Genomic DNA, 12,520 nt, shown 5'->3' on the forward strand with positions numbered 1-12,520 from the left:
GTGAATTTCTCTCCCTGAGAATTGAATTTCCAACTCAATGTGATCTAATGTCTTAGTGATCTCTTTTGGGAAGGACATTGTTACCTCTAAGCAGGTTTTTAGTCAGTGGCTGGTAAGAGTTTGAACCTTCATTAATGTGATTAAATAACTGGTCCTAATATTTCTGAATGAGTAACTAGAGACAAAATCTATCAGAGGATCAGATTCAGAGTTCTTTAAAGCAAATGGAAGTCATGCAGCAATTCAGGTGTATCTATGTTCCAGACATAAAATATCTATCTTGATAATTTCTTCGGGTCCAGGTGTTCCACATTGAGTCTCCTGTAGTTTTTTAATACATAGACAAAATTTCATCTATGCCACAAGCTGTAAGACATATGTCAATAATACAGGTAGTTATTTTCTGTCACCCTTCAGGGCTACAGAACAGACCTGTTTAAATGCATTTGCTACTCACTAATAATGGGAAAAAATGCCCAAAGAGAAAAACCAAAACAAAAAGCCCCAAAGCCAAACAGATCCTTCTGTAATAATGGTTTGGGAAAATAAATCATAAAATGTTTGATTTTTTTTTGGTATAAAAAATTACTCTAAAGCGAATAGATTGATATATGTTCTTCAGTCTTGGGAAAATTATTATACCAACAAAAATAATATAGACTAAAATTCCTATTCTAATATTTATATAAGGTTTTAAAGAGGGATTGGCACTGGACTTTGTTTGTCTTCTTCCCCATGCACAACTTCTCTTTTTTATCTTTTTTTTCTTCTCAGAGATACTCTTTGGTAATATTTAAAATGTAGCTTAATCACACCTGTATTTCATTGAGTCTTGATGACCTTGTGCCTGATACTGCCGTAAGTACCTGAAGTGTGGACAGAGGCCAGGATAGACAACATTACTGGAGATCCTCAATTCCTCACATAGCTCATGCTTTCTTTTCTATGATTCACAGGTTTTAGAAAGTGTGTAATTAATCGAAATGTTTACAAAAACTAACTTACAAAATGCTAAGCTCTACAATATGACAATGGCACAATTGTAATCTTTTCACACTGAGCTTCACTGGCCTATTTTTCCAAACAAAAAGGGAAGGATTAGATGTCCCCTAGTTCCTTACTTCCAAAGTGGTATCGAATAATAAGGAGCCAATGCCTTCAGTGCTTTTACTGAAGGAGGTTGTGTATTTTGCACCATCACTGCCCAGTCTCTAACTAACACAAGCATCACATTCATGCTCACACCAACAAAAATGAACTACACCTTCCTAAGGCTTGCAGCTTTTAGCCAGTTGTACTTTGAAGATTTGGGATTTACTTTCTTTATAAAACTTTCTTTTTTATGGCATGCAGAAGTATGGGTTTGAGTTGCTCGCATGGCATGCTTCTGTTTAATTTTCTGTCCTGCTGGTAGAATGATTCAAGCAAGAATAACATTTTCTATTGCTAAATTTCATGCAATGCTGAAATAATTGAGCTATAATCAAAGCCCTTAACAAATACTAGATAAAGAAAGAGGCATCTTTTATCTTGATTTGAGGTGTTTGATACTACCTATGCTTAGCATAAACTCTCTGTAGTAAAAGCCAGATTTTACCACCTACTGTGGCCCAAGTGAGCCTAGGTAGATTCCTCCTATAGCTATTTCAGAAAAGTCCAGTTTGTTGTTACCAGAAACACTTACCAGAAACACTTAAGAAACCCAGCCAAACCCAATACCAGTGTTTTGTTTTTATCACAGTATGTGGTGTTTGCAACAATCATTTGCACCAGAATCACTGAGAGTCTTAGCTCCCAGTTCCTAAATGTACAATTTTTAGCCTGCTGGATGTGAAAAATCCTTCCAAGAATGGTTTCTAAAGCAACAAAATCAAATGCAGTAAGAACTGTTCAGTTAAAAAAAAAAAAAGACAAATGAAGAAAAAACATTCTGGAAAGCAAAGAGAGAACAGCACTTGATAGTTTTTATACAGGCATCCCATGTTATAGATTTTGTAACTGTAAATTGGATAGTTTTATAAAATGAATTAACTGGTTGAAGTTAAGGGAATTAAGAGGAGCTGGAAGCAGAGATGTATTTGCAGCTGGCCTTCAAGAAGTACCTAATTGAGATGCGTAGTCATTGCTGTCAGGGGGGAGAAGAGATCCTTTCAAAAGGCTGATCATGTTTTTTAGGTGCATAGAATCACCCACTCAAGGTGAATTTCTCTCTCCATCTGCCAGACAGGAGTGGTGTGAGAGTAAGACTCCTATCTGAACTGCTAAAATCAGGCAAAATGAATTCTCTCCTTTATATATTTATAAGACAATTTCTACTTTTCTGTAAAATAGTGACCCAACTGCTCATTCTGACACGATATTTCTGTTCTGTTGAAATCATCTCCTCCCTTTGGGTGAATGATTAAACCAGCCCACTTTTGCCTGCTCTTAATGACTAACTTGCAATTTAGAGGTGTTTCAGTGCTATTTGGGAAAATGTAATTGAGTTCACTGACAAGATTGATATACCTTCTCTCTGAATAAAGCTAGTTGTAACAAAAGTGGCAAGTTCAGGGCTGTGCAAGGCTTGCATTTAAAAAAAATTCTTGCATTTTTGATGTATCTGAGAGTATGGAGATGCCCTGTCTGTAAAAGTTCAAATATTTGTACAGCGTAACAGAATGATTCAAGCTATTCTCATCCAACTGTAGATGCTGCTTCTTAACATTAATGCCCACCATCAAGACAGCGAGAGTAGATGAAGTGCTACAGGGAATATTTTAAGGAGTGTATCTCCTTTTGTTACAGAAGAATGAAATATGAATTTAAAGTCCTAAGGAAACTAGCCTGGATGACACTCTACAGCCAAACTGAAACCAAAGGAGCTATTTCCTTTATGCCAACTGAAACTCTGTTCAAAATATTTATTAAGTGACAGTAGCACTTCAAACTTACCGTAATTGATGGTCCAGCAAAAACCAGACTAAGCAACATCAAGAAGGGAACAGACTCTTGTGTAGGTTCAATGTATGGCATACTCAGACTCTTGTCATAGCAATTAAATCCAGAGTGAACTGGCTTGAAGACATCAGTAAGTTCAAGAAAATAGAGGCTAACAACAGAAGATGCCAATATGGGCAACTAGAAGAGAAGAAAGCAAAAAATTACTGTTTGGAAATGGAATAGTAATGCTTTTGCAAAGACAACACAGTCTGTTAATAAATCTCTTTGATGTTTGCTGTTTGTATCTCACTGCTCCTTGTCATGCCTATTTTACTATCTCTAAATAATTAATTCTCTAGAGATACGATACCGTTCAGTTGATATCAATAACCCTGCTGTCTACCAAGCTAGTCAAAACATCCAGCCCAATCTTCAGCACATATAATTTAGCCTTTTCATCTATGAATCATTAATAGAATAACTTTGATTTAATTTTTTTTAAGGAAAGTATCAGGACTGCAGTCTCCCATGTGGGGCCTTAGCACTCTGCTGTTCATCAATCACCCTTTCTGGTCCTTTAGCAACTCTGTGGTATATCACAGTCTACATCAAAGCCATTTTGCATTAAGTTTCAAAGTAATAGTTAATGAAAACCAGTACCCAGTCCTTCCCTAGAATCTAAATTGTGATAATGCACATCCATTCTGCAATTCTATCAAAAAAGCAATTAACTTTGGCAAGACTCAGTCTGTTTAGAACCTTGATGACTATGGTTCACAATCCTTTTATCCTCTAGCTATTTAGTTATCTAACCCTTTGCAATTACTTCCACTAATTTATTAAGAGCAGAGTTGACCCTTCTGGGAGCCCAAATTCACGTCTGCTCACCACCAGCTCCTGAAAGCACAAGATCAACCAGTAAATCTCTGTGGAAGGAAGTAATTTAAGAGAAGATAACACAAAAAGGCATTTTAAAGCTATTGGTCTGTAAGTGAACAAAGAGAGCAGCCCTGCCCCCGAGATGGGCATTGGGGCATTCAGAGGTGACCAGCAGGATGTGATTATTCTCTGCATTCTCCTTAGTAAATGCTCAGAAACACTTTTTTTTGTTTGCTATTTTCCAGAGTCCTCCATGAACAAGGCAATGTTAGAACAACTTCCTGCTCCTCCACTGAGATGCAATGAGTCCTTCCTGGTGTCTGTACTGCAATGAAGGTACCTGTGGTTAATAGCATCTGAGATTATGAGAAACAGCGATTGCCCTAAAAGAATTTTGAGCATACTTAAATGATATTATTCTTGCAATGTTCAGTTCACATTTACGAAAACAACTGATTGTTTAAAATCAATGTCATTCATCCCATTCTACAATGCAGTATAAAAGCAGAGGTGAGATGGGATCCACAGGTATTTTGGGAAAATGATGAATAAAATCTGCTCTACATGGCAGAGGGACAATGGTTTCTTGCATTAGCAAACAATTTTCTGATTTTTAAGCATCAAGCTTACAAAATTCAGGCTTTTTGTGCATAAAATGTAATTCTGGATGATTAAAGAGGGAGGGTTCTAGGTAAATTTAATCAAAACATCTTTTAATATGACTTTTTGTTTGAAAAAAACAGCTTATCTTTAATCTTCTGATTTGAAGAGGGTGAGTTGTGTCTTCAAAGTATTCCAAGCAAAATCTGAAGACGGTGGTGAATGGAAGAATGTTGCTTGTCTGGTTATATCTGTGTTCAAGTTGATTGCACTGTAATGTCACATAGTATGGCAGCTGTGATTGTGTAGAGAGGGAGGAAATGTGGATTGGCATCCTTAAGTGCTGTGAGCATTACAGAAATACGTCCAGGCATCTAGGAAGTTTGCTTCAGTATATAGTGTGCATATATACATATATATATATGCATAACCCAAACTTATATTTGCACTCACATACTATACCACACATACATATTATGTACAGCATATAACATACACAATATGTAAGACATATTATGTGCATACATAATATATAACTATTATATTATCTGACATAAATATGTATGGAATAATTACATACAGTGTCACTAAATTGAGTCCTGCTTCTTGCCCATCACAGGAAGAAGTCCAGTTCTTTATCAGGATGCATTATATAATACATATTATATATATATATATATAAATATATAATCCTTACTTCATGCTGGATGCAGCCTGACTGACCACAAACATGGGCTGGACTGCTTCCAGTCATCGCATAGATATGCAGGATGAAAGAGGACTTCCCTGAAATCTTCTTACTCTGAGAATAATTTAGATTGTTGTGGAACTGGGAACCCTTGTCTCAACGCCTGCCTGCACAGAGGCTATGCTCATTGGCCTAAGGGGCCTCTGGAATCTAAGGCTGCCACAGTGTCCCCTGTCCTGGTGTGCAGGGAGCTTGCACTGACTGTGCTGCTCTTGCTACGATGCTGAAATTCTGCACAGCATTTGAGCTCTCAACTTCCTTTCTGCACAGCATTTAGCTTTTGAAACACTTGCAACATCTTTTATTATTAACTATTTGAAATTCAGACTTAATGAGTTAGTCAGGGTCCATGTCCCATTGGGCAAAGCATCTCACAACAGGACACAAACTTATTCCAGCGAGCTACATGGACAAAACAGGCAGATGCCTGTTGCCCTTCTTTTGAGAAATTACGCCCTTTTATCCAGATGTCCCCAAAAGTTAATTTCCCAGAATGGAAACACAGAGCAGGCCCACTCATGGAACATCTTGCATTCAGAGTTTCATCTTCAGTATTTTTCCATTTCTCCGATATCAGGAAGGGAAAGTCTTTCCTTGAGCAATAGCTTATGCTTTACCCACAGGTCAAACTCTACTTGGATCATAGTATTTTTAGGCAGGCAACTGTTTTATATGGCAGCATTCAACTATCAAAAATAGGCAATATTTGAAGTGGTATTTTATTGTGAAACACTAAGATAAAAGGTAGTGAATAACTTTTTCTTTAAACTACTGTATGTAAGCTGTAACTCTATTATTAATTAAAAAATCAAGGAAATTTAAGAATTGCATTTTACTGTCTTATGACTTTAGTACAGGACTCCCATGTTATTTCTAACTGTAATTATCCATTCTGCTAAAGAAAAGACATAATTCTAAAGGATTATGAATCTCCAACATAACTGCTTACAATACTAATGAATAGGTCTGTAGCCAATTTGCTATATACAGTATGTCAGATCCCAAAGGACAATTTTCTTCCTATCTTTTAAAAAATACAAATATAAAATGTGTCTTCTAAAAGTTTAGCATTTGTTAAAAAGAAAAGGCAAATGTTACTAAAATCTTCTAAACAGTATATCTGGCTATTTAATATATGAATATTTATGGAGTGTTCTGCTTAAGGCTGAAGCATTTCTGTAATTATAGACTTCAGCGCCCAACACCTTGAAAATGTCAAATATAATTAGATGGTAGAATGTGTATTGTTTTAATTACAAAAAGGAATAGGAATTTTCCTGTGCCTAATTAGAATAATAAAACCCCCAATGTCAATTCTTGACTAATCCTGGCTAATAAGTCTTTATACTCTTACTTCCCTGGCTGGATAATGGAGCAAGACCCCTGTTTAGCTTGTAATTTAGACCCGTAAATGTAAAGTTTGACCCAAATGGTCAAACCCTGTTCGTCTTAAAGTCAGAAGGATAATCAGCATAGCTACTGAAAAACTTTGATTTGTGGTCTATTTATTTTTTAGAAAGAGATTTTTTGTCTTTTTCCTCCTTGCTATTTTCTTAAACTGTAAGTTAAAAGCCTTCATTAAACCACAGAACTTTGCTATTAATAATAATTGTTATTAATATTTTAAAAGCTTTTGCTGTATTGAGTGAGGAGTTGTCCAAGCATCAGAAAAGATGTTCTATGTTCCCAAGAGTTCAACAAGGATGCAAATACCCAGAGATCTTGTAAGAAGAAAACCTCCTGTGTGTTACATAGTGCAGGACAAACCAAAGCAGCATTCAGCAGCACAGCAACAACTTCTCTGAACTGATGGAGCATGTAACAAATATTCCTTCTGGCCAAGAGCCACAGGACAGGTATCACAATGATGGATCACAGAGAACTGAAAGAAGAGATGGCTGGGAGAGGAGTTCAGAGGTGGGGGATAACAGTTCTCCAGGCTGTTTATCTCTTCTGTGGGACATGCTGTCGTTGCTCTGGAGGTCATTTTGGAGTGCTTCTGGTTTACTTGTGAGGATTAAGGTTGTCCAGGATGTACAGTGCAAGCACAGTTTGCTATAGGTCATATGATAGAGCCTATGCACAGAAGTCATGCTGGTCCTGCCCAAAACTCAGAAGTTGGTCACTGCTTAACCACCGGACCCAAACTTGCTGGGGCACCCCCAGGTACATGGAAATGCTTCTGTTAAAACTTGCCTATGATTAGTTTTCCATGGCTTTGAATGTATGAAACAAGGAACCTGTAGAGCTGTAGCCCACTAAATACAGTACCATCAGTCCTACTAACAAGCTACAGATTTTGTACTGAGTTTGCAAGGACTCAGGACTGAGGCTTGTCAAACTCTCTTTGTCCTTAAACCTTAGAAATCAGGCTTTGGCTAATTTGTTTTACTTTCATATCTTTGTATGGTACATTACTGCATGATTTTTGTATTTATATCTAGCAGTAACAAGTAGTTATTTAGTATAAAATGAGCTGTAGTGTAGTGTATCCCAAATCCTTTCTCAGGAGCAGTATAATGTTGATAGTGATTCTTCCTCACTTTAGGAACTATTTTCGTTCCTTTTTGTGTTTGCTAATGCACTTTTACACCTTTCTGTCTTTTCACATTACATCCTGATTTACTATGTGTGGCACGGTTCACATAGTTGGATGCTTGTTCTTTGATCTGTTACCCTTTAATCAGTTTTGCCCGTTGCAGCTCTGCATTTCTTTATCTGACCATTAGGTCAGTTGTTTCTAACCCGAAGGTCTCCAATACCAGTATATGCCCCATCTCTTACCCTACACCTGCAAATCCACCCCATTGCACTCTCTGTAAGGCAGGAATACAGGTCTGGTATGACAGCAGAGGTTTTGCAAATGGGTCAGTGAAAGGTCAAGGCTTAGTAGGGAAGTCTTATTGGAGTGGATAGAACTTGGGGATCCTTGGCTTCTGGTTTTATATTTTATATTTTACTCTTGTATTCATCAGCACTTAACTAAGCAAAAAGTCCCTATTTATCTTCAGGAAAATAACATCTTAAAATTCATGGGCTTTGTGAGAGTTCAGCCATGGAATGTCACGTACTCAGATGTCTGAACCTGTTTTGTAGGTTGCAGTTATGTGCCTTTTGCTTTGCTAAAATGCACTGTATGGGTGTTCTCTCTTATCACGAACTCATCCAGATCCTGTCGTGATGTTTCTTGTATAAAAGGTGGACAGAAAAGAGAGAAGCAGCATGGATGTAGCTTTCAGAGAAAGTCAAGACATGATTTGCCAGATGAAGACTAAAGATGGTATGACTAGCCCGCTCGTCAAAAGAAAGGGTTATTGGATCCCTGATACACTCTCTGGATATTCTGTATTTTGTAAATAATTTTTAGACTTGGATGGCCAGGAACTTCTCAGATTCTTAGGTTGTTCTGCAACCCTTCCATATCAAGCAAAGGGTTCCTGAGTATGGGAGCTGCCTCTTGATGTTTCTCTTGTTTTCTGGAAATTGGGTAATCTTTGTAAGCAATCAAGTAAATAAACAGGATTGCATCAAAGAGATAGCAAATGAATGCCATTGGTTTCCCAGCATGGAAAAAACACCAGCCAAGTCTTTGGGAGGAGGATGGTCTAATTAAGAATTATGTTTAGCTCCCATGGCAAGGCTGTGGCATTGTGGAAACTTCTGTTAAATTTATCATAAATGTCAATCCTTGTGCCAAAGAATTCATGGTCTAAATGACAAGGCACAACAGATGAATGAGACAAGAAAGTCTGTGGTGGGCTGGAGGAGACAAGGTATTCCTTAGCCAACTACTAACAGCAACTGCAGCTTTCAACCACTGTGGCTGCTGTCCTGTTGTACTTTGCTGTGAGATTCACAATGGACAGGAGGAGAGAATGGAAGGAGGATAGGTTTCCCTTATCCTGACAGGGGTGAACACTGAGGCCATTACTGTGATTGAACACCTCCCAGAATAGATCAGTATTAAGAAATGGCATCAGCCAAATTCTGCCATTTTCTCATTTTTGAGAACCCATGATTCTCTGAAGAGAGAGTATGAAGCACGGGATGCCTGTAGAGCAGGGGACTGGCTTGACAGAAAAGTGAGATTTTTAGATTTATTTTTATGTTCTAAACTTAATTCTTAAATGCCTCAGGCTTATAAAAGAAGGCATTCAGTCTTTTCAGAAGTTTAAGGCTTCCATCTGTATAAAGGCTTTTTGCTTTTCTGTCTGAACTTGAGTTTCTGCTTCTCCTTGTCCCATTTTTGGATGCAGGTGTCATCTGGCCCAAAACTATAAGGAATTAGTCTTTTCTCTATAGTACTTGTATCTCACCATTGTCTAATTTCTGTGGAAATTATGTGCAGGTACATGATGTAATGGTCTTTCTTCTCCTAGACTTAACATTATTTGATTTAATTTCAACTTGAAAGTTGAATTTCAAATCCCAGATGTCCTTGAAATCTATTATAATTACCATTCTGGAAAATTAAGTTATCTATATTTCCAGTACTGATTTTCGAATTTAACTTAATTGTTTTGTGACTGCCAATTAGAGTCTAGCTTTGGAAATACAAAGCTAACTTCATGCAGTGCTTCAAATGTCTTATCTTTTACCAGATCTTAATAGAAAGGTCTCAGTATGTGTAAGACCAAAAACAGAGCTGATATATCAGTGATACAATTCTTGTTTATTTCAGAAATCTCAGTCGTGCTGAATGCACAGTAACACTAAAAGTGCTTTTTTTCTTTTTTTTTTATAAAGGTATGTGAAGCAGCAATTACACAGGGACAAACCAACAAAATAAAAATTGTTTAACAAAAATATTTTTGGGAAGGAACAATCTATAAATACTTTACAAATATTTCTGTATTATATATTATATACAGATTATATTAAGTATGTGTTTAAATAAAAAGCAAACTCTTAGGCAGAAATTTTAAATACAAAAAATACCAGTAATGCATTGTTTTTCAGTGTGACTTCAAATATGATTGATGACTCCTTATCTTAATTATTATTGTTTAATTACATCAATTATAAGCAATTAATAATTGATTGTTATAATCAATAACTACACACAATAAGATTTAGGACATTGCTCATGCTGTTGATTACAAAATTTATTTTATGCTCCTGCTGCAAGGTTAAGGTAAATCAAGAACAGCAGTACTTCAACAAAAGGCAGTTGTTTTCAGGTCAGTGTTAGCAAATTTCAGCTGGAAGTTCCTTCCAAAACCCCATCTCTAAGGGACAAAGCTGCCAGTCCCTACAATGCTACAATTTATTGTACTCTCTGAAACATGCTGCTTTCCATACATACAAAACAAAATTTAATCCTGTGGGTGCCAGCCCTTCTCCAGTGGCTTCTTCCCATGCTGTTTAGCCACTTCTGAACTTCCTACAAATCGAACTTTTAAGTGATGGGACCATCAGACAAGATACCATGTTTGTAATAGCTCAGCTCCTGTGCATTAAGTTTCCACGTTTTTCCAGTTTTTATTAACTTTGGCTCCAGAGTAATAGATTTTTAACAACTATAAAAGATCACAGATGGTAGGATTGTAAATTTTTGAAAGAGGTAATAATTTGGGAAAATGTATCTCCATTAATTCCTAACATATCCAGGCCTTATTTTACTACTGGAAGTATTAGGTCAAGAGGATGTTGTTGGACTGAAGTAGGGCCTTCTTTCACTGAGAACTATTCAAGCTCTACACTTGCCAAGCACATAGCCAGAACCATAAGGGACATCTAGCTTGTGGCATTTGCATTTGTTTTCCAAAGACAGCCTTTGCACAGGTGTGACACCTCCCTTTTCATTCCCCTTTTCTGGTCCATTCCTGCTAAAAGCTGGTAGTGTTTAGGCTGTATGGCTCTTCCATAAGCACAGAAATGGCAGGGAGGATGCAACATTGATGACTTGGCCAATGAATTATATAGCTGCTCTGAATTCATAGCAGCCTCCTCAGGTCTTGGATAGCCTCCTAATATTTTGGGGATACTGGTCTCCAAAGCAGCTTTATAAACAAATCTGACATCTATCCTCTGAGAGTCAGCCACATGACTAGGTCAGCTTGATGAGCAGGGAGCTAAATGTATTTCTCCTTCTCCTCCTCTCACACATGGTTGACTCTTCTGAGAGAAAAAGACATGTATTTGGAAAATATTATGCTACTTTAACAGTATGGGGATAATTTCATCTTCTGCCGCTGGGGATATTTGTTGGGTGTAGCCCCCAGTTAATTTCAGTATAACAGAAAAGCAATCTAGAGAGGAATATGACTGCGCTGTGCCTCCAAGGCACAGCATTACAGTTTAATTCTTGCATTAGATCCAAACACCCCGTTCTTAGGAAGAAAGATTTAGTCCTACAGCCTATTCTCACTCTAATCAATGCACTCCCCTGGCTTTTTGTGTCTTTTGCAGACACACCTATACATGACTTGTCACTGTAATTTAAATGTTGTGGGTCATGCATGGCTGAACAGCAGAAAAGCATTCCAGATGTGACTAAGAAGTGCTACTGAGTATCAAATGACGTTTCAAGCCCAACTCTCAGTGTATGTTAGAAACAAAAGGAAGTAAAGCACCTGTTGCTGAGACACAGTGGCCATTCTCCATGTGCACTTATTTCAGGTGGGTCTAAAGACCTGAGTTCTGCAGCCTGGAGTTCTAAAATGGTAACAGATCTTTGTGCTTTTTGCTGGTGAGAATTCCAACTCCTTTGGGGAACAAGAAAAATAAGTGGTCTTTCAGTACTGAAAGAAGTGTTTCCAAACTGATATAGGCCTGGCTGAGCTCAGGAAAATGTAGAAAAAGCAGCTTTATCCATATGCATTCATAATACAGAAGACAACATAAGGAAGAAAATTTAACTGCACAAGGGACAGTGTCTGAAATATCACCAATTTTATTCCCTGGAAGCTACACAACCAACAGATGAAGGCTGTGTTAATTTAGCCGGAGAATAAATGCATTGAGTCGTGCAGATTGACAACACCTTGACCTTTTGCATTCCCAGATATTAGGCACTGGATGAAGCAGTAAGGCCACTGAAGTCAAAGGCAAAATTTATGCGACTTCCATGAGAACAGGATTTAAACCAGGAATTTTTGAAGTGGGATAGCATGAGTAAAGACAGTCCTTTTCCTTCACCAAGAAGAAACGTGTCTGTCTGTCCTGCTTCCAAAGTCTGACCATTCTGCTAGGAATGGAAACTACATAACTCTGGAAGTTTTCCAGATTCACATTAAATTTCAAGACATCAATATTACTTCTCTAAGTGAATATATTTATGATATACTCTGAATATGCTGAAAACAAAGTTAACAAAAAACAAAACTTATTCCGGGAATACACATTTTCGAGCTCTCCCAGAGGCATGTA

General features: G+C 37.4%; 2 protein-coding genes across 4 annotated transcripts in view; one reads left to right on the forward strand and one right to left on the reverse strand.

The window, feature by feature from the left end:
- PLPPR5 (phospholipid phosphatase related 5) overlaps positions 1 to 12,520 on the forward strand; it is a 218,906-nt gene that overhangs the window by 105,078 nt on the left and 101,308 nt on the right. For both annotated transcript variants that reach the window (XM_069022612.1, XM_069022611.1), the window contains exon 2: positions 4,047 to 4,137. In XM_069022612.1, coding sequence (XP_068878713.1) covers positions 4,132 to 4,137 — 6 coding nt within the window. In that variant the 5' untranslated portion in view covers positions 4,047 to 4,131. The remainder of the gene's footprint in view (positions 1 to 4,046; positions 4,138 to 12,520) is intronic.
- The window catches only part of PLPPR4 (phospholipid phosphatase related 4), a 28,698-nt gene that overhangs the window by 11,850 nt on the left and 4,328 nt on the right, over positions 1 to 12,520 (reverse strand). For both annotated transcript variants that reach the window (XM_069022604.1, XM_069022605.1), the window contains exon 2: positions 2,935 to 3,120. In XM_069022604.1, coding sequence (XP_068878705.1) covers positions 2,935 to 3,120 — 186 coding nt within the window. The remainder of the gene's footprint in view (positions 1 to 2,934; positions 3,121 to 12,520) is intronic.

Source organism: Aphelocoma coerulescens, chromosome 8, assembly GCF_041296385.1.
Source record: "Aphelocoma coerulescens isolate FSJ_1873_10779 chromosome 8, UR_Acoe_1.0, whole genome shotgun sequence".
Taxonomy (NCBI): domain Eukaryota; kingdom Metazoa; phylum Chordata; class Aves; order Passeriformes; family Corvidae; genus Aphelocoma; species Aphelocoma coerulescens.